This window comes from Hibiscus syriacus, unplaced genomic scaffold, assembly GCF_006381635.1.
Source record: "Hibiscus syriacus cultivar Baekdansim isolate YM2019G1 unplaced genomic scaffold, ASM638163v2 tig00110467_pilon, whole genome shotgun sequence".
Taxonomy (NCBI): domain Eukaryota; kingdom Viridiplantae; phylum Streptophyta; class Magnoliopsida; order Malvales; family Malvaceae; genus Hibiscus; species Hibiscus syriacus.
In genome coordinates this window covers 1,526,658-1,548,926 of record NW_024062749.1, presented here as the reverse complement: position 1 = coordinate 1,548,926, position 22,269 = coordinate 1,526,658, and the positions used below count along the sequence as shown (strand labels likewise).

Sequence of the window (22,269 nt, the reverse complement as noted above, 5' to 3'; positions counted from 1 at the left end):
TACAACATAATATTTAAGGTAAAACATATTAAATAATAAATATAATTATATAACTATAATTAAAAAATAAATTTGGGGCTAAAAAATCATAACAAAATGATATTGTTTGGTTTATTTTTTTAAAAAAAAACAATCCCACATGGCTAAGAATTATAAAAGATCATCCAACTAACTTATATAAATAATAGAGGTAATTTGTCATTCAAAATTATGGAGCATTTTGGTAAGCATTGAGTGAACTATTTTTTCACTTCAATCAAGCTCGAATTTTAGGTTTCAATCGAGCTTCTAAATTTTTTTTGAGTTCAAGCCTTTTCGAGTTCAAGTTTCAATATTATATTTCGAGTTCGAGTTAAACTTCATAATTTTTAGCTCGTGAGTTTGAATCGAGTTGAGCTTACTTTTAAATTTTTCAAGTTCGAGTCGAGCTCAGCAATACTCGAGTTCGACTTGGCTCGTTTAACAAACGACGTCGTTTGGTTTAATTTTTTAAAAAAAAACAAAATTGGCGGTTTTTCCCGGTTTTCAGCCGGTCCGGTTTGAACGGTTCAGCGGTTCCGGCCGGTTCACTAGTAGCGGTTCAACCGGTCTAGATTAAACCGGACTAGGCAACAGTTCCCGGTTGAACCGGCCGGTCCGGTTTTCAAAACAATGGATATAATAGAAATTTTGAACGTTCTCGAAAATTATACTTTGGGTAAACTACATCATATATATAGCACTAAACTTTAGAGATTATATCATTTATACCACTTAAATTTTGATTTTACTAATAATAGCATTAAACTTTGATTTTCGTTTCAATTATATTTATAAATCGATAAAACGTTAACGACATGATGACGTGGTTGAAGACTGACGACGTAGACTTCTCACTAAAACGGCGTTGTTTTGATTTGATTATTAACGATATAAAGGCTTAATAGTATAATTGAAATGGAAATCAAAGTTTAGTACTATAATTGGTAATATTAAAAGTTTAGTGGTATAAATGATATAATGTTTAAAGCTTGATGGTATTTGATGTAGTTTACCTATTATTTTGATTAAAAAACTTGCTTCTCCCTAAATATATATTGTCAATATATTAAGAAAACTCTTAACAGATATTATCTTATAATCAAACTATTTAAAATAATAATAATAAAAATAATAATTTTAACTCTTAATACTTATATAATAATAAATTTAATTATTTATGCTAACATAATTTATAATTTGACCCATAATTATAAAAGATGATTCTTAATGTTTTTTATAATTTGATCTATTCAATTTGATCGACATTAAAGTTAAAGGTATAATGTTAAAATTAACATTTTATTAAAATTATTATTTTTTATTTTTATTTTATTTTTTGGAGTATTTTAGCTCTTTAACATTTTATTTTTTGGACAAAAAAAAACTCTTCATAGATGGATTACTAAATAAATGGTTAATGTTTCAAAATATAGGTCGTTTACTCTAAAATAACATATTGAGGGTACTCCAAAAAATAATAAGGATCAAAGTGAATGTTTAGTTAAATGTTAAGGTCACTCTGGTGGCCCTAATGTGATATATCAGATCGAATCGGGTTACCCGTATCAGTCTTAAGCTGTTACATTTAGTAGTATCAGATCATAGGTTGAGTCAAGTCCTTCTGAATAGATCAGTTAGTCGACTATCATAGGGTGTCTGGTTAGTACATTCTCCTATATGATAACCGTACTTCTCTAAGCCGAAACTCCAAGGTCGAGTCGTCTTTGTTGCCAATTGCACACACCGCCACAAACCACCAGTACGTGTGGGCTTCAAGTCCAGTTGAGTCAATTGATTCCTCTAGAAGTTGAGTCAATTCAGACCGAGTTGATCAAGTCAACCTGTTGACCCGTTGATTCGACCATTGACCCTTGACCAAAAAGTTAATTTTTCTGAAAAAATGCCTATTTTATATTTTTCGACGTCTTTAGTCCGAATTCAAAGTTTGTTTCGCCAAATTCAAACCCGGTAAGTTGTTTTTTTCAGCATTTTAATTTTTGATTCGAATAGTTTTCCTAATTAAGTTCCATTTCTGACGTAATTTGTTTTGCTATGTATCCGAGACTTTTTAGGGAGTTGAATTTAAGTTCAAGGGAGACCAAATGGATTTAATTGGTCGATTGGTGTGGCTCAAAAATCGAGGTAATACTTTACTACCTTTTGAATTCTTTATCTTACTCGTTGATAATTGATAATTTCATGAATGAAAATGATCGGTCTCGTGCTTATTAAGAGTTTTTGAAACTAATACTGAATACGGTATAAAGGCGGTAAATTGAATAAGACTTGATAGACTCGTATAAGGAACTAGAAGATTAACGAGAAATAATTTCAAGTTCGCTGGTTAATTGGTAATTCAAGTAACCTAAGAATCCATAAATTCTGATTACTTCTATAAAAAGGTAAAATGTCAGAAATACTTGGAAAAGAAATTATGTAAATACTCCTGCTAGGTAAAATTACGAAAATACCCTTATGATGTAAAAAGACGAGAATTATGCCCAAAGTGGAAAATAACCCTAGAAAGCATACTTAGAGTTATGTTCCTAAGCAAACACCTGAAGACTAAACCAACAAACGTATTAGTTACGTCTGAATAGTTCGAAATGGTTGAATTATATGATAAGACTAAATCGAAATATAATGACTATAATAACCCTGAGTATTGAAATGACCCAAATACCCTAATGACATGGTTTAAGGAAATGTTTGTAAATAAGTTTTGAAATTACTAGTGAAGTATTAAATATTTTAACGACCCCTAAAGGTTATGGAAAATACCCAAGTACGTAGGTCATCTTGGAGACTGTTGCAATACATAAATAAAAACAAATACAATTGAAATACGTACAGTTCCTCAATATTCGTTCAATGATGGTTCCGAAGTTGATCAGATCGACTAGTGATGTCAGTATTAAAGTGTGAATATTCTTGAAGTGTATTGATTCGAGTGGTTTTCAGGTATAGCAGTGCTGGGATTTGTTCAACTCAAGTTGACCCGATATCCTGATAAATCGACATGAATCTTGAATACCATAAATAATTATTTCACTTTTATTAGATTAAGTTGCTAAGAATCTACTAGAAATCAAAGTGTCTGAAACATCATTGATGGCCTAAATAATGGAATCGCTCTGGTTATATCTGAAATCTTAATTTATTCTGATGTAAAAGTTCCTAAATATCTTTCTGATACACCTGAAATCCTAAATGGTCCTGAAGCATCAATATATGAATGTTTGTTTAGATCTGATAGTAATTAAACCATTTGAATAGGGACATCGATCCTGAAATCCGATCAATTTTGTGTAAGTTTGTATTTTCTATTCCTGATAATTTCCAAGCGCTTTCGAAAAATATATGGATTCTCTAATATGTTCCTATTGAAAAAAATGTTTTATCTGATTTATATAAAGTATGATTTCTGATATCTAGTTTTTTATTTATGACACAAGGTACAATTAGCACCTGATTTCTGGTATTATTATTTGATATATGATTTGTTTTATTAGGGTATTATCTGGGTAGGCGTTTGGAGACTTTGAGGTTCAACTAGCTGGTAAATCTTTTCTGTTCTGATCATTTATATTAGACTCCTAGATCCTAGAGGTCTAGGGTAAGTCCTTATGGAAACCTGTTATGGAGTACTGCATTTGGTGTATGGTTGGATGGAAACTCTGTATTTTAAATAAAAACCCAAATTCTGATTTATGTTTTCTGATATTATTGGTTCTATCTGAAACTATTTTATTGGGGTATTGATTGGGTAGGATTCTAGAGTCTCTGAGGTTCAGCTAGCTAGTAAATCCTTTATATTATGGTCATTCATATTTGACTCATAGATCCTAGAAGTCTAGGGTGAGTCCTTATAGATGATGTCCTGGGGAATTTCACATTGAGTATTTGGATGGAGGGTACTACAGTGATTTTACAAACATGTTTTACTGAAATAACTACTACTGTTTTAAAATTATAATTAAATTTTATTCTAGTTTTGAAAGATCTTACTAGACGTATGTTTCAATCTCTGAACCTGATCTTCTAAATATTTCATATGAGCTATAAGCTACTTGTCTGATACGTGAAGAAATATCAGTGGAACATCAGCTCATCACGAAAACATGTAGATGCTTGAATCAATGAGAAAATTTTTATATTTGTCATTTATTTGCATGTCCTTCAGCATCACCTGGTAGGTCTGTATTACTGAGCTCCCCAAAACTCACTCTTTTACTTATCATTTAGGTTAAAAGAATTGATCAAATACATCTATCGACTTCAGTAATGAGAGTTCATTCAGCTTGGCTTGTAGAGTACGGTACAAGCGTAATTAGGGGCATGTAGGTCATATTTGATTTTTATACGGAGTTTAGAACTTGTATGATTTTAATTTTGTTTGTAATATATAAATGGTTTTCTGAACTTGTATTTTATTTATAAATTATTTTATGATTTTACATGTTTTAAAAAATGAATTTCTCCTGGATTTTTATTGTGGGTCGCTCCGGTGGCCCTAATGTGACACCTCAAATCGAATCAAGTTACCCGTATCGATTTAAGGGTCTTACACTTTCAATTTTAACAACATGACCACATAATTATTTAAGTAGTTTCAATGTAGCCACATATCATTACAAAACAAAAGATGTAGTTAATATGGCTTTTATTGACTGACAATGAGTTAGAGGCCCACATAAAGGAACGGAGGTAGATTTTATGTTAAGAGTGAACTTGAACTTATAAAATTTCAGGAGGAGAAAATATTTTTTAAAAATAAAATACATAAAAATCTAAAATATATGATAATTTAAAATTTTTAGGGGGCTATCGCCTCCGTCTAAGTCAACCTCTGTCCACATCAATTATGTCATTCGTTTTGTAACAGCATGTGCCTACATTAAAACCACTTAAATAATTATGTGATTATATTATCAAAATAAAAAATATGATGGTCATATTGACATCAACCCCACAGTTAAGTGGTCATTTGAGTAATTTACCTTAAAATTTAACTTCACTAGTGATTTTTAAATATAATATCAATTTTACTTTAAAATTTACATAAAATATTAATTTAACTCTTAAACTTTATATAAAATATTAATTTGACATTAAATCCAAATAAAATATACGTAGGTAACCATATCTCTTCATTGTCGTTGGTTATCATTAATTGTCGTCAGGGACAAATACAAAATTTTATGTTAGGGGACGAACTTGAATTAAAATTCTAAAGATTAAACTTGAATTTATAAAATTATAAAAAAAAATTCAATAAAAATACATAAAAAAAATTTAAAGTATTTAATAGTATTAAAATTTTAGGGACGATTATCTCACTCGTTTTCTCTTGATCTATCTTTGATTGTCGATGCCCGTCACCGTCGACAGGTAAATAAACAAATAATAATAAATGAACAAACAAAAGAAAAGTGGGTCCAAGCCCACGGTTTAGGAGCGAAAGAAATAAATTGAAAATAAAAACGGAGCGGAAAAATGGAAATTCCTGCTTACAGTATCCTTTACCAAAGCCATTCCTGTAAGAGCTAAACCCTCTGCTCTTTCTCAAACCCAAATTTTCTTCAAAACACAAAGGCAAAGGAAAATTTGACAAATCCCCTCCCTCTGTAAAGGGTCCACCTCTCCTTTTCAGTTCTTGTAATTGGGTAAGTGTTTGCATTTTCTTTATTCATTTTCTTCTTTGTCGGTTTTCTTACCCTTTGTTTGTTTACTTGGAAAATCTGGTAGCAAGCTTCGATTTTTATTGCTTTTGATATTTCAAATGTGTATACTTTGAAGCTAGTTTCTGGGAAATTATATCTTTTGTTAAGCTCCAAGTTGTAGATTTTAGGGTGAAAATGCAGCCTTTTTTTAATCAGTCTTTGCCTTATCATTGAAGATTTTGAGCTTCAAAGTGACTATTAGTTTTTAGTTTTTTTATTTAACTTTTCCTTAGTAGGTAAATATGAAATGGAGACATTTAGGATTGTGTTTTTTAAAACTTGGGTGTGGTTGATTTTCCTAGTAATGAGAAATTTTCTACTATATTAATATTGATTTCGACTTGTAAAGGACCAAGTTGACTAAAGAAGTATGGGATTTAACATCTGCTAAAAAATTTGTTCTTTTTTTAAAATTTATTGTGAACATGATTATTGAATTTCTTTTGTTGTTTGGATTTGCTTTCTTAATTGTTTTTCAATGTCTTTTTTGAGCTTACTTGTTTCATTTGCTGCTTAAGACTTGGATTCCCTGGCTGTTATGGAAAGCTTTGCCGGGTCCTTGTTAGCTGTCGTGAGCTGTGCCATGAAGAAGAAGAGGAGTGGCATGTTACGTCGTCCACGTGTTACTTTACCGACATTCACGTATAATCATGTTTTAATGTCATCGCCAACGCCAACCATAGGTTGTAGTGGCAGTGAAGAGCAAAATTTTAAGAACGGTTCTAATGGTTTTGGAAGTGAGAGTAAGCTGAAACTTAAGCTCAAACTTGGTGGGGTTATGCGTACGATTCACACTAACTCCACCGCTGATCATGCCTTTGACGGCAACCCTAGCTTAACTAAGTATTCCGATTTCTCCGAAGTTGCTCAAGCCGGAGAAAGGTCCATTTTCCTGGTATTTCCATCTAATTCGAGCACAGCACTGCCTGATTATATTGTTTGTATAGAATTTATTTGTCATGATCAGGAATCTGGTGTGAAATTGATCCTTCTCTATTCCATTCGTCATTGCAATGGGAGAGGTTTCTTGGACAGGTTTTGGATGAAATTTATTTGTCACAATATCTTTGGTCATTTAATTGAATGAAATTAGAAATGTATGATCATACTCAAATAAGTTGATTTGAACTATCATTATTGTTTGTTTATTATAGTATACTAAAAAACGTAAGATAAATTATACAAGTGTGGTTATTTATGACTCGTATTCAATCTAAATAATAAGAATAAAAGGATATAATAAATAAAATGTTAATCATAAAAAAATTATGTCGAATCACAAATTTTTCGTAACTTAGATAATAATGATACATTGCTAGATAAAACTCATAGTTTGTAATATTAAAATTATTCTAATATTACTATAATATTACTACTATAGTTAGAAGAATCTATTATGATTCTTATTAGAATATAGTATTATTGTAAAACAAGTTTGTCGGCATTGATTAGCAAGTAATAATAAAACATGTACTGGAGTAAAGAAACAAACATGGCCAAAATTTGTACAAAATTAACATTTACTACACCATTTCTCTTTAGTTTCTTAAACTACAGTCGCTGCAACAAAAGATGGTGCTTGTCTTACTCTTCTGCTGCATCATTTTCTTCAACCCTGTCATTTGCGTAAGTCCACAACCGCCGGCTTCTGCTCCAACAATTGCCTCAGCCCCGGTTCCGACGCCTATACCACAGCCGTCGACGGCGGCTTCGAATCCTCGGATCAGAACCCTATGTTCAGAAACTTCATACTCCCTTCTTTGCATAAGGTCCGTTGCACCATTCTTCAACGGCAAAACAGACCCACGATCCGTGGTCGTGATGCTGATAAAAGCCATGACTGAACGGACCAAAAGGGCGATTAAAGCTGCAACGAAAATGGCTGCACACCCTAAATACTCCAATGATCCGATGACGGTGTCGGCACTCAAAGGCTGCCGTGAACAGTACGTTGATGCATTGGTGGATCTGAAAGAAACCATGGGTGCGGTTCTGGTTCATGAAATCGACACTGTGGACACGAAGGTTTTTCACGCCGTGAACGATTACAATATCTGTGAGCATGGTTTTACGGTTACTGACGATCTCTATCCATTGACGAAGATTAATGACAAACTTACAAATCTTGTTGACATTATCACTGACCTCACGACAAGGATATAATCATGGTTTCCATAACCGTACCGGTTAGCGAACCGATCATGCTACCGGTTCACTGGTTCAACCGGTCGAATCGGTCCGATCAGTCGGAATAACCTAACGACATCATAATTATTTAAAAAATTAAATAAAAATACCAAAAAAAATTTAATAAAAAATAATTTTTTATATCATAATTCATATTCAAAGCAAGTCATAACATATATAAGTTAAAAACCATAAAATCAAGTGAAACAAAATGATTCAAATTAACTATAACATAATATTTAAGGTAAAACATATTAAATAATAAATATAATTATATAACTATAATTAAAAAATAAATTTGGGGCTAAAAATCATAACAAAATGATATTGTTTTGTTTAATTTTTTTAAAAAACAATCTCACATGGCTAAAAAATATAGAAGATCATCCTAACTAACTTATATAAATAATAGAGGTAATTTGACATTCAAAATTATGGAGCCTTTTGGTAAGCATTGAGTGAACTATTCTTTCACTTCAATCAAGCTCGAATTTTAGGCTTCAATCGAGATTCTAAATTTTTTTTGAGTTCAAGCCTTTTCGAGTTCAAGTTTCAATATTTATATTTCGAGTTCGAGTTAAACTTCATAATTTTTAGCTCGTGAGTTTGAATCGAGTTGAGCTTACTTTTAAATTTTTCAAGTTCGGGTCGAGCTCAGCAATACTCGAGTTCAACTTGGTTTGTTTAACAAACAACGTCGTTTGGTTTAATTTTTAAAAACAAAAAACAAAACTGGCGGTTTTTCCTGGTTTTCAGCCGGTCCGGTTTGAACGGTTCAGCGGTTCTGGCCGGTTCACTAGTAGCGGTTCAACCGGTCTAGATTGAACCAGACTAAGCAACGGTTCTCGGTTGAACCGGCCGGCCCGGTTTTCAAAACAATGGATATAATATAAATTCTGAACGTTCTTGAAAATTATACTTTGGGTAAACTACATCATATATAGCACTAAACTTTAGAGATTATATCATTTATACCACTTAAATTTTGATTTTACCAATAATAGCATTAAACTTTGATTTTCGTTTCAATTATATTACTAAATCGATAAACGTTAACGACATGATGACGTGGTTGAAGACTAACGACGTAGACTTCTCACTAAAACGGCGTTGTTTTGATTTGATTATTAACGATATAAAGGCTTAATAGTATAATTGAAACGGAAATCAAAGTTCAGTACTATAATTGGTACTATTAAAAGTTTAGTGGTATAAATGATATAATGTTTAAAGCTTGATGGTATTTGATGTAGTTTATCTATTATTTTGATTAAAAAACTTGCTTCTCCCTAAATATATATTGTCAATATATTAAGAAAACTCTTAACATATATTATCTTATAATCAAACTATTTAAAATAATAATAATAAAAATAATAATTTTAACTCTTAATACTTATATAATAATAAATTTAATTATTTATGCTAACATAATTTATAATTTGACCCATAATTATAAAAGATGAATCTTAATGTTTTTTATAATTTGATCTATTCAATTTGATCGACATTAAATTTAAAGGTATAATGTTAAAATTAACATTTTATTAAAATTATTATTTTTATTTTATTTTATTTTTTGGAGTATTTTAGCTCTTTAACATTTTATTTTTTGGACCAAAAAAAACTCTTCATAGATGGATTACTAAAGAAATGGTTAATGTTTCAAAATAGAGGTCGTTTACTCTAAAATAACATATTGAGGGTGCTCCAAAAAATAATAAGGATCAAAGTGAATGTTTAGTTAAATGTTAAGGTCGCTCTGGTGGCCCTAATGTGATATATCAGATCGAATCGGGTCACCCGTATCAGTCTTAAGTTGTTACATTTAGTAGTATCAGATCATAGGTTGAGTCGAGTCCTTCTGGATAGATCGGTTAGTCGACTGTCATAGGGCGTCTGGTTAGTACATTCTCCTATATGATAATCGTACTTCTCTAAGCCAAAACTCCAAGGTCGAGTCGTCTTTATTGCTAATTGCACGCACCGCCACAAACCACCAGTACGTGTGGGCTTCAAGTCCAGTTGAGTCAATTGATTCCTCTAGAAGTTGAGTCAATTCAGACCGAGTTGATCAAGTCAACCTGTTGACCCGTTGATTCGACCATTGACCCGTTAACTGTTGACCAGACCCATTAACTTTGACTTTGACCAAAAAGTTAATTTTTCTGAAAAAATGCCTATTTTATATTTTTCGACGTCTTTAGTCCGAATTCGAAGTTTGTTTCGCCAAATTCAAACCCGGTAAGTTGTTTTTTCAGCATTTTAATTTTTGATTCGAATAGTTTTCCTAATTAAGTTCCATTTCTGACGTAATTTGTTTTGCTATGTATCCGAGACTTTTTAGGGAGTTGAATTTAAGTTCAAGGGAGACCAAATGGATTTAATTGGTCGATTAGTGTGGCTCAAAAATCGAGGTAATACTTTACTACCTTTTGAATTCTTTATCTTACTCGTCGATAATTGATAATTTCATGAATGAAAATGATCGGTCTCGTGCTTATTAAGAGTTTTTGAAACTAATACTGAATACGGTATAAAGGCGGTAAATTGAATAAGACTTGATAGACTCGTATAAGGAACTAGAAGATTAACGAGAAATAATTTCAAGTTCATTGGTTAATTGGTAATTCAAGTAACCTAAGAATCCATAAATTCTGATTACTTCTATAAAAAGGTAAAATGTCAGAAATACTTGGAAAAGAAATTATGTAAATACTCCTGCTAGGTAAAATTACGAAAATACCCTTATAATGTAAAAAGACGAGAATTATGCCCAAAGTGGAAAATAGCCCTAGAAAGCATACTTAGAGTTATGTTCCTAAGCAAACGCCTGAAGACTAAACCAACAAACATATTAGTTGTGTCTGAATAGTTCGAAATGGTTGAATTATATGATAAGACTAAATCGAAATATAATGACTATAATAACCCTGAGTATTGAAATGACCCAAATACCCTAATGACATGGTTTAAGGAAATGTTTGTAAATAAGTTTTGAAATTACTAGTGAAGTATTAAATATTTTAACAACCCCTAAAGGTTATGGAAAATACACAAGTACGTAGGTCATCTTGGAGACTGTTGCAATATATAAATAAAACAAATACAATTGAAATACGTACAGTTCCTCAATATTCGTTCAATGATGGTTCCGAAGTTGATCAGATCGACTAGTGATGTCAGTATTAAAGTGTGAATATTCTTGAAGTGTATTGATTCGAGTGGTTGTCAGGTATAGCAGTGTTGGGATTTGTTCAACTCAAGTTGACCTGATATCCTGATAAATCAACATGAATCTTGAATACCATAAATAATTATTTCACTTTTATTGGATTAAGTTGCTAAGAATATACTAGAAATCAAAGTGTCTGAAATATCATTGATGGCCTAAATAATGGAATCGCTCTGGTTATATCTGAAATCTTAATTTATTCTGATGTAAAAGTTCCTAAATATCTTTCTGATACACCTGAAATCCTAAATAGTCCTAAAGCATCAATCTATGAATATTTGTTTAGATCTGATAGTAATTAAACCCTTTTAATAGGGACATCGATCCTGAAATCTGATCAATTTTGTGTAAGTTCATACTTTCTATTCCTGATAATTTCCAAGCGCTTTCGAAAAATATATGGATTCTCTAATATGTTCCTATTGAAAAAAATGTTTTATCTGATTTATATAAAGTATGATTTCTGATATCTAGTTTTTATTTATGACACAAGGTACAATTAGCACCTGATTTCTGGTATTATTATTTGATATATGATTTGTTTTATTAGGGTATTATCTGGGTAGGTGTTGGAGACTCTGAGGTTCAACTAGCTGGTAAATCTTTTCTGTTCTGATCATTATATTAGACTCCTAGATCATAGAGGTCTAGGGTAAGTCCTTATGGAAGCCTGTTATCGAGTACTGCATTTGGTGTACGGTTGGATGGAAACTCTGTATTTTAAATAAAAACCCAAATTCTGATTTCTGTTTTCTGATATTATTGGTTCTATCTGAAACTATTTTATTGGGGTATTGATTGGGTAGGATTCTAGAGTCTCTGAGGTTCAGCTAGCTAGTAAATCCTTTATATTCTGGTCATTCATATTTGACTCCTAGATCCTAGAAGTCTAGGGTGAGGCCTTATAGATGATGTCCTGGGGAATTTCACATTGAGTATTTGGATGGAGGGTACTACAGTGATTTTACAAACATGTTTTACTGAAATAACTACTACTGTTTTAAAATTATAATTACATTTTATTCTAGTTTTGAAAGAACTTACTAGACGTATGTTTCAATCTCTGAACCTGATCTTCTAAATATTTCCTATGAGCTATAAGTTACTTGTCTGATACGTGAAGAAATATCAGTGGAACCTCAGCTCATCACGAAAACATGTAGATGCTTGAATCAATGAGAAAATTTTTATGTTTGTCATTTATTTGCATGTCCTTCAGCATCACCTGGTAGGTATGTATTACTGAGCTCCCCAAAGCTCACTCTTTTACTTATCATTTCAGGTTAAAAGAATCGATCAAGTACAACTATCGACTTCAGTAATGAGTTCATTTAGCTTGGCTTGTAGAGTACGGTACAAGCGTAATTAGGGGCATGTAGGTCATATTTGATTTTATACGGAGTTTAGAACTTGTATGATTTTAATTCTGTTTGTAATATATAAATGGTTTTCTGAACTTGTATTTTATTTATAAATTATTTTATGATTTTACATGTTTTAAAAAATGAATTTCTCCTAGATTTTTATTGTGGGTCGCTCCGGTGGCCCTAATGTGACACCTCAAATCGAATCAAGTTACTCGTATCGGTTTAAGGGTCTTACACTTTCAATTTTAACAACATGACCACATAATTATTAAGTAGTTTCAATGTAGCCACATATCATTACAAAACAAAGATGTAGTTAATATGGTTTTTATTGACTGACGATGAGTTAGAGGCCCACATAAAGGAACGGAGGTAGATTTTATGTTAAGAGTGAACTTGAACTTATAAAATTTCAGGAGGAGAAAATATTTTTTTAAAAAGAAAATACATAAAAATCTAAAATATATGATAATTTAAAATTTTTAGGGGGCTATCGCCTTTGTCTAAGTCAATCTCTGTCCACATCAATTATGTCATTCGTTTTGTAACAGCATGTGCCTACATTAAAACCACTTAAATAATTATGTGATTATATTATCAAAATAAAAAATATGATGGTCATATCGACATCAACCCCACAGTTAAGTGGTCATTTGAGTAATTTACCTTAAAATTTAACTTTACTAGTGATTTTTAAATATAATATCAATTTTACTTTAAAATTTACATAAAATATTAATTTAACTCTTAAACTTTATATAAATTATTAATTTGACATTAAATCCAAATAAAATATACGTAGTTAACCATATCTCTTCATTGTCGTTGGTTATCATTAATTGTCGTCAGGAATAAATACAAAATTTTATGTTAGGGGATGAACTTGAATTAAAATTCTAAAGATTAAACTTGAATTTATAAAATTATAGAAAAAAATAATTTTTCAATAAAAATACATAAAAAAATTTTAAAGTATTTAATAGTATTAAAATTTTAGGGACGATTATCTCACTCGTTTTCTCTTGATCTATCTTTGATTGTCGATGCCCGTCACCGTCGACCGGTAAATAAACAAATAATAATAAATGAACAAACAAAAGAAAAGTGGGTCCAAGCCCACGGTTTAGGAGCGAAAGAAATAAATTGAAAATAAAAACGGAGCGGAAAAATGGAAATTCCTGCTTACAGTATCCTTTACCAAAGCCATTCCTGTAAGAGCTAAACCCTCTGCTCTTTCTCAAACCCAAATTTTCTTCAAAACACAAAGGCAAAGGAAAATTTGACAAATCCCCTCCCTCTGTAAAGGGTCCACCTCTCCTTTTCAGTTCTTGTAATTGGGTAAGTGTTTGCATTTTCTTTATTCATTTTCTTCTTTGTCGGTTTTCTTACCCTTTGTTTGTTTACTTGGAAAATCTGGTAGCAAGCTTCGATTTTTATTGCTTTTGATATTTCAAATGTGTATACTTTGAAGCTAGTTTCTGGGAAATTATATCTTTTGTTAAGCTCCAAGTTGTAGATTTTAGGGTGAAAATGCAGCCTTTTTTAATCAGTCTTTGCCTTATCATTGAAGATTTTGAGCTTCAAAGTGACTATTAGTTTTTAGTTTTTTTATTTAACTTTTCCTTAGTAGGTAAATATGAAATGGAGACATTTAGGATTGTGTTTTTTAAAACTTGGGTGTGGTTGATTTTCCTAGTAATGAGAAATTTTCTACTATATTAATATTGATTTCGACTTGTAAAGGACCAAGTTGGCTAAAGAAGTATGGGATTTAACATCTGCTAAAAAATTTGTTCTTTTTTTAAAATTTATTGTGAACATGATTATTGAATTTCTTTTGTTGTTTGGATTTGCTTTCTTAATTGTTTTTCAATGTCTTTTTTGAGCTTACTTGTTTCATTTGCTGCTTAAGACTTGGATTCCCTGGCTGTTATGGAAAGCTTTGTCGGGTCGTCGTTAGCTGTCGTGAGCTGTGCCATGAAGAAGAAGAGGAGTGGCATGTTACGTCGTCCACGTGTTACTTTACCGACATTCACGTATAATCATGTTTTAATGTCATCGCCAACTTCAACCATAGGTTGTAGTGGCAGTGAAGAGCAAAATTTTAAGAACGGCTCTAATGGTTTTGGAAGTGAGAGTAAGCTGAAACTTAAGCTCAAACTTGGTGGGGTTACGCGTACGATTCACACTAACTCCACCGCTGATCATGCCTTTGACGGCAACCCTAGCTTAACTAAGTATTCCGATTTCTCCGAAGTTGCTCAAGCCAGAGAAAGGTCCATTTTCCTGGTATTTCCATCTAATTCGAGCACAGCACTGCCTGATTATATTGTTTGTATAGAATTTATTTGTCATGATCAGGAATCTGGTGTGAAATTGATCCTTCTCTATTCCATTCGTCATTGCAATGGGAAGAGGTTTCTTGGACAGGTTTTGGAAAATAAGTCTTTGATCTTGTCTCATTGTCATTTTACCTTATTTTTGTCGTATATACGCACGTGTCTGTGTGTGTAAATTTATTGTGTCTCATTTGTTCTTCGGGATGCAATCTAGCTTTTTGTGAGCTGATGATTTGTTGCATAAACAATCACTGCAGGGCAAGAAAGGCTCCCATCTTTCTGATAAGGGAGAAGGATATGGAGTTCAATGGAAGGATTTATCCAGAAGTGGCTCGGGTTGTGGAAAGGGGCATTCATCTAGGGGAAAGGCACTTGAGAATGAAACTGACAGAACTGAGCCAACTCGTAAGAGCAAGCGGGTTCCTAAGAGGCGTGTCTTGGATGTGGGCAAAAATAGTGATGATGATGATGACGACGAGGAAATCCGTTATCTAGGGAGACTGAATACTTCAAACGGTCTCTCGAATCATAGAGATGAAGAGGATGAGATAAATAGGAGAGAGGGTGCTGTTCTTGAGGATAGAGATTATGTGGAAGAGGACGAGTGGGAATCTGATGATGAGCCTGGATCTAAAAGGAAGAAGCTGGGCCTGGGAAGGGGATCAGTTGATTTGTTCGTGGATGGAAGAACCGAATCAACTCTCGTTACTCGTACTGGTGCGCTTCAGTCTGGGAAAGATCTAATATCTGGTCCAGGTGCTGGTCTTGTTGAGTTCCCCGATGGTTTACCTCCTGCACCACCTAAAAGTTAGCAATTCCCTCACTCACTCCTATGTTTACATCCCTTTGTTCTTTCCCCTACTTTAATCCTTTCACTTAACTCCTTTTTAATAACTTGGATCGGTAATTCAGCCTCAATGTGTTTAAAGTATATTTGAGCTTTAAATGCTGAAGATCACGAAATTGATTGTTTTAATAATGACTGTTGATTATAGAACAAAAGGAGAAACTTTCTGAAGTGGAGCTACAGTTGAAGAAGACCGAGGCTGCACAGAGACGTAGAATGCAGTCCGAGAAAGCAGCTCGTGATGCTGAGGTTTTCCCCACTATTTCTTTTGACTCATTTTACTGTTGCTCCATGATCATTCGAGAAATGGTATTCAGTAGGTCTTTGAATTTGTCTTAGGCTGAGGCAATCAGAAAAATACTCGGTCAGGATTCCGCAAGAAAGAAAAAGGAGGATAAGATGAAGCAGCAGCGGGATGAATTGGCACAGGTTTGTGACCCTTATTAGGTATCATGCATCATTCTGTGTGCTTTGTAGCATTATTTTCATTCATTTTGATGCTGTCATTAATGCAGGGAAAAGCTACCAAATCCGAAACTCTTGCATCAAACACAGTGAGATGGGTTATGGGTCCTGGTGGAACAACAGTTACATTTTCTGAAGATATCGGTCTACCTCAGCTATTCAATTCAGCACCATCAAGGTACTCTTATGAATCCATCTGCCTATGCTTTTATAGTAATTTCATGTTATTTATGCATTTCTTTTCCCTCTAGTTATCCACCGCCCCGAGAAAAATGTGCCGGTCCAAATTGTACAAACACATACAAGTATCGAGATTCCAAGTCGAAGCTTCCATTATGCAGTCTTGCTTGCTACAAAGCAATACAGGCAAGGGCTCAACCTTCGACTGCATGTTGAGATGTCTCCCTTTGATTTCACTGATGATGCGGAAATGGTTCCATTGTATTATTTGAGATGAGAATTGAAGGTGACCATTGAAATGTCATTTGTCACTTCTAATGTTCGAGCTCGTATCGAGTGACCAAGCTCTCTCGCCCTCATTGTTGCTATTGTATTCATTTCGAACTCGTCTGTTCGAGGACGATGTATTCATTTACCTAACCACAGTAACAGAAACCCCACCATTTAAAATCCCAATTATGTCAAGAACAAGATCTTTATGGAGCTTTGTGATGGTAAAATTTTAATGATTTTAAAAAACTAGTTGTGACACCATCATCATTGGGGAAAAGACCCAAGTTGATGACTAAGCTAATAGTTGATTTTCCTCCATTAATACATTAAAAAAAGAGAGATGGCAATGGAAATATTTACATAGGACAAAACGTAAGTCAATTGCTTGGTTGTCAATCTCAAAGCTCCAGTCTTTGTTGCAGGCTGCATTGTAAGATCTCATTTTCATGTCCTTTTCGAAGTTCTCATTTTCATGTCCTTTTCGAAGTTTACTTTATGATTTTTCAAAGCTATTTGATATTTTTTGTTTCTTGTTTGCTTGCCATTTATGTTTTTCTTTGTGCTTGTAACCATGCAATTGTCTGATTCATTACTTTCCCGACAAGACGATATCAGGTAGATTGTGACATAAATACTACAACACCTCAATTTTTTAAATCACTTATGTCCGAAACGTCCGTATCGGTCGTATTTCAGAAAAGAAAAAAAAAAGAAATTTACTCATACTCGAGTTGGAGTAACATAGTTTGAACTCGGATACCTTAGTGGCATTCAAGTAAATGTGGTTGATTTCCATCAATGGTGCAGGCCACCTTGGAAACATCAATAAGACTCTTTCGTTGAACAATATACTAAAATATTGCTTGTTGTTCATAAAATATCTTCTCGTATGCATCATACAGAAATAGTTGAAATTGTTGAATGCTTTCTATATAGTTTCATTGAGGGATCTCTTAGATTCCATTGCTGTCTGCCATGGGAAATGATGTATTCTTGGGATGAATTTATGTTTATGCAGCTCCAGATAAGCTAAGTTCTTCCGATAAAGGATTTGAGAGCTTTAATGGCGATGAATCAGTGGCTTCTGATTATGAATTCTATGGAGATGAATCAATGGCTGCCACAGGTTTCAGTTTCTCGAAACAAGGACTGCAGCAGCAGCAACAGAATTTTAGGGGTTATGGAGTTCTTGATGGAGTGAGTTTCAATGCTCGATCTCCGTTGATTCCGGCATGTTTCAATGAAACCGCGGAGCTCAGTCGGATCAACAATGGAGTTGGTGAGGATATTGATGGGACAAAGAAGGGAAGACAGCAGCCTCGTTGTTTATCTTCCTTTGGATTGCTGAACAGCTATGGCAATGAACTCAAACGTTTGCATGGGGAAAGAACCGATGATTATGAAACAGTATCCGATGCTCGGGATGATGAAAACCGGAATTTTTTGACTGAAGAAATCACGAGGATTGCTGGAGAGATTTTTATAAAGTCATGTGGCCAAACTGTTGATGGAATCTCCATGTTTGATCATCCTTCTAATGTTTGTTTTTCGGGATTGTCAGACCTGAAGACAAGAGATGTCGAGCTTGCTGTGCTTCTTCTAGCCATCGGGGAGAAAATAGGGTACCAACAAAATGAAAGTGCTAGCAGATTGATGAAACAATGCGATTACATGTCGTCGAAAACCGGAAATCCGGTTCAGCTAGTAGTCTATTATTTCACCGAGGTGCTTCGAGAGAAGATCGAAAGAGGGTTCAAAGTTGAGACTGTATTTTAATACCGATGAGGCGATGAAGTCCATGAACCCGACTGTACTGGCATGCCATCAAGAACTTCCTTTTGTTAAGGTTGCACAATTTGCAGGGATCCAGGCCATTGTGGAAAATGTAAGGTTCACATAATTGATCTTGAAATAAGGCATGGTGTTCATTGGACTATCTTGATGCAAGCTCTTGCATCTCGACGACACGAATGCCGTCTGGAACTCCTGAAAATAACTGCCGTTTCAACTGAAGCAAAGGCGTACGTTGAGGGCACCGGCAAGAGGCTGTCGGGTTTTGCTCAAAGCTTAGGAATACCCTTTGCCTTAAAGGTTGTTATTGTCTCGGATATGTTAGATCTTAAAGAAGATCTCTTTGAAATCGATGCTGAAGAGTCCATTGTGGCATATGCGGCATTCGCTTTCCGAAGAATGCTCGTGATGCCGAACCGGATCAAAAATATAATGAGGGTACTCAGAGTTATGAATCCTTGTTTAATGGTGGTAACCGAAATCGAAGCCAACCATAACTCGCCAATCTTCGCGAACAGTTTCATCGAAGTACCGTTTTTCTTCAGTGCATACTTCGATTGCCTCGCGACTTGCATGAAACATGATATTAAAAGCAGAGAGATCATAGAATCAGTGTTCTTTGGAGAGGGGATTCGGAACATGATAGTGAGTGAAGGCGACGAAAGGAAGGTCCGGCACGTGAAGTTCGATGTTTGGGGAGCGTTCTTCGTTCGATACGGGATGGAGGAGGCGGAATTAAGCATGCTATCCAGGTACCAGGTAGACCTTATTCTCAAAAGTCTTTCCTGTGGGACTTGCTTTACACTCTATATGAACAGGAAAAGCCTACTCATCGGTTGGAAGGGAACGCCGATGCATTCGATTTCGGTTTGGAAATTTCTATAAACCGACAGATTAACGTCTCTAATCTTTGATGCTTCCGTTCAACTGTTTGAAGTAAGAAAGTCATGATCTTCATCAATCATCGGCAGCCGCAGTGAGTGTAGTGGTATAGTTTTATCTCATGATCTTTGCTTATGAATGTCCTTTCTGAAATTTTGTGGAAACAACAAGCTCTATGCTTTTACTGTTTTGAATGTGTTACCTTAGACTTCTTAATTTATTTTTTTAAGTATTTGATATCCATTTCTTTTGTATATATAAAAAATGAGTACGAAAATACGATTTCAAAACTTAGAAAAATTTAAATATACTTGTTCAAACATATACCCGGAACCCGTTGTCCAGTAGAATACGGAATAAATAGGCTGCACCGTGTAGCCGATCGGTTCCGGGTTTACCCTTTGGCCGCCGTTGAAGGAGCTAGCTGGGGTGCCGCTCAAGGTGTCCACAATGCCGCCACTCAAGAACACCATTTAGATTTAGCCAATGGCTGCGGCCAACATGGTAAGTGCAAGTGCGGGAGCAGCAAACCATATGTTTCTGCATGTGGACAGCAAGCCGGACCATCACCCTGAGAGTTTTCCAGTTATACTCCCTCCTCTGCCAGCATTGGTGGCTCCACCACGGTTTCGGTACCACTACAACCCCGCATTCCGGTTCCTTGTTGCCCTCACTACTGGTTTATGAGAGCAAGAACCATGTCAAGTATGTGCAAAATGAGACGGGAAACATATAATGTGTGTTATTTTTATAAAGCCACTATACACACACTACAAGACACTCATGACCATGGCAAAGTTAGACTATGTCAAAACAAGAGAAATAAATAATTATAATTATTATGTGTAAAGAAACAATGAAGTGGCTGTAGTTTAGTGGTAAGAATTCCACGTTGTGGCCGTGGAGACCTGGGCTCGAATCCCAGCAGCCACAGTTTTTTCAAGTTCAAAGTTGATCTCCTGGTTTGCAGTTACGTTTACTAAAAATCATAGGAGCTTTGTTTATTTACCCTATATAATATCTGTATGTCGTATTTTTAAATTAAATGATCATCTAGCTCAGTTGGTAGAGCACAAGGTTCTTAATTTTTAAGTCGTGGTATCGAGTCTCATGGAGGACATTTCATAATTTGGAGGTCTCTTACAGAAGTTGCTCTCAACCTAGTGTTGGGGGCAATCAACTTTCTTACCTTTCTCTTACCCCATTACATATGGGAACAAGGGACAGCCATTTATGTTGTATTTTTAAATATTTCAATTTTAAATTTAACAAAAAAAAAAGAAAATAAGAAGAAAAATTATTTTATATGTTTATATTGATGTTATTTTTCATGTTTGAAGTATTACAAATTTATAGATTTTGCATGCTAATGATTCGTTTTATGTATGTTTTGACTCATTTTTGGGTTTTCTATTTTAATTTTTGTTATTTTAATTGTTTTTATTGTGTTACCATATTGTGTGTTGCATTTGTCATAACTTACAATTCTCTAAAAGGTTTATTTGTTCACAACATGTTTGTAAACTTTGTTACGAGGTAAATTGTACGGGTGGTTCCTTATGTTTTAGGTACATCCGACCTTGATCATCAATTTAAAAAATATATATAATTTCAATCTCTTACATTATCAGTTTATTTGCTTCTAATTCCTTGATCATTAGTTCTCGTTAATCCATTAAAAGAAATTTTACTCGACAATTAAAATATAAAAATAAAAACGGTCACTTTTATTAGATTTCCGTTAATAGGTTAACTAGACTTAACGACACAAAAATTAGAATCAAATAAATAGGGAACGTAAGGAAAAAATACTCTTTTTTTAGATCGGTGACTAAAATCGGACGAACCGAAAACATAAGTAACCATGGTATAATTTACCCTTTTTTATATTGAACTAATTTAGGGAGGAAAAAAATGCTTGTTTCATGCTTTCATTAATTTTTGAGTTAATTGCATCATACGTCCACAATGACCCTCATTTTGAAATGGTCCCTTAACTTCTAAAATTTTAAATTTCATCCTTAAATTATGACTATCATTTTAATTTAGTCTTCAAACTTTTGAACATTTTATTTTCATCCCCAAACTATAATCTTCATTCTAAATTGATCCCCAAACTTCTTGAATATTTCAATTTTATCCTAAATTATACGTATACACTAATCACATCTCTTGTTAATAAAATCATTAGGCCGAGTTATTTTAGTATATGTTTTAAAAAATAAAATTTTGGTTAAAATATGGTTGAAATGGATTACATATTTGGATGAAATTGGAAAATCTAAAAGCTTAAGGACCAATTTAGAATGAGATTCATAGTTTAGGGATGAAAATAGAATGTTTAGAGTTTGAGGACTAATTTAGAATGATAGTCATAGTTTAAGGATGAAATTGAAATGTTCAAAAGTTTATGGACCAATTTGAAATGAGTAATGATTTGGGAACTCTAGATTTTTGTATCTATCTAGGTTAAAGGGTCAAAAAATCCTTAATAAAATTTTGTATTCAATTGAAAGTTTGCCCTTAATAAAAAGGATGAGACGAGGCGGTGTAAAAGCAACGTCTCATTGTCTTCTTCGTCAAAAACAATCAAAGCCAACTCTCCTAATCTCTGAATTATAATATGTTCATGCATTTATAATGAGGAAGACATTTTCATCAAAATAACTTATTGTAAAAAATATAGTATATCCAGATTCAAAGCAAAAAAATCTGAATCAAATCGAAGATTTGAACAAACCTCCAAGTAATCAATAGTGACATGCCCAGTTCCATGATCATCCCATTTACAGTCCTCACTCAAACGATAGACTTTTACTTGTTGAATTTAAAGAAGGAGATGAGCTGAATAGAGTTTGAAGATGTTAAAAGTCAAATAATTTAGGCACCAAATGGTGCTTTGTCAAAGTAAAAAAATTAGGCACCTAATTTTTGTTGAAATTGGGTAGTGGGATAATTA

The 22,269-nt window shown here is 33.6% G+C and overlaps 1 protein-coding gene, 1 non-coding gene and 1 pseudogene across 2 annotated transcripts; all 3 read left to right on the top strand.

Annotated features, from left to right (window-relative positions):
• Positions 1-13,701: 13,701 nt before the first annotated feature.
• On the top strand, positions 13,702-16,799 carry LOC120127339. Its single transcript, XM_039145254.1, has 8 exons — positions 13,702-13,744; positions 14,446-14,822; positions 14,895-14,997; positions 15,098-15,679; positions 15,868-15,968; positions 16,059-16,148; positions 16,235-16,362; positions 16,436-16,799. Exons 1-8 carry the CDS (start codon positions 13,702-13,704, stop codon positions 16,578-16,580), a joined length of 1,569 nt encoding a protein of 522 aa, XP_039001185.1. The 3' UTR covers positions 16,581-16,799.
• Positions 16,800-16,842: 43 nt separating this feature from the next.
• On the top strand, positions 16,843-19,462 carry LOC120127338 (annotated as a pseudogene).
• A 709-nt stretch (positions 19,463-20,171) lies between these two features.
• On the top strand, positions 20,172-20,243 carry TRNAH-GUG. The gene has a single exon. It is a non-coding gene; the product is annotated as a tRNA-His (tRNA).
• Positions 20,244-22,269: the final 2,026 nt, after the last annotated feature.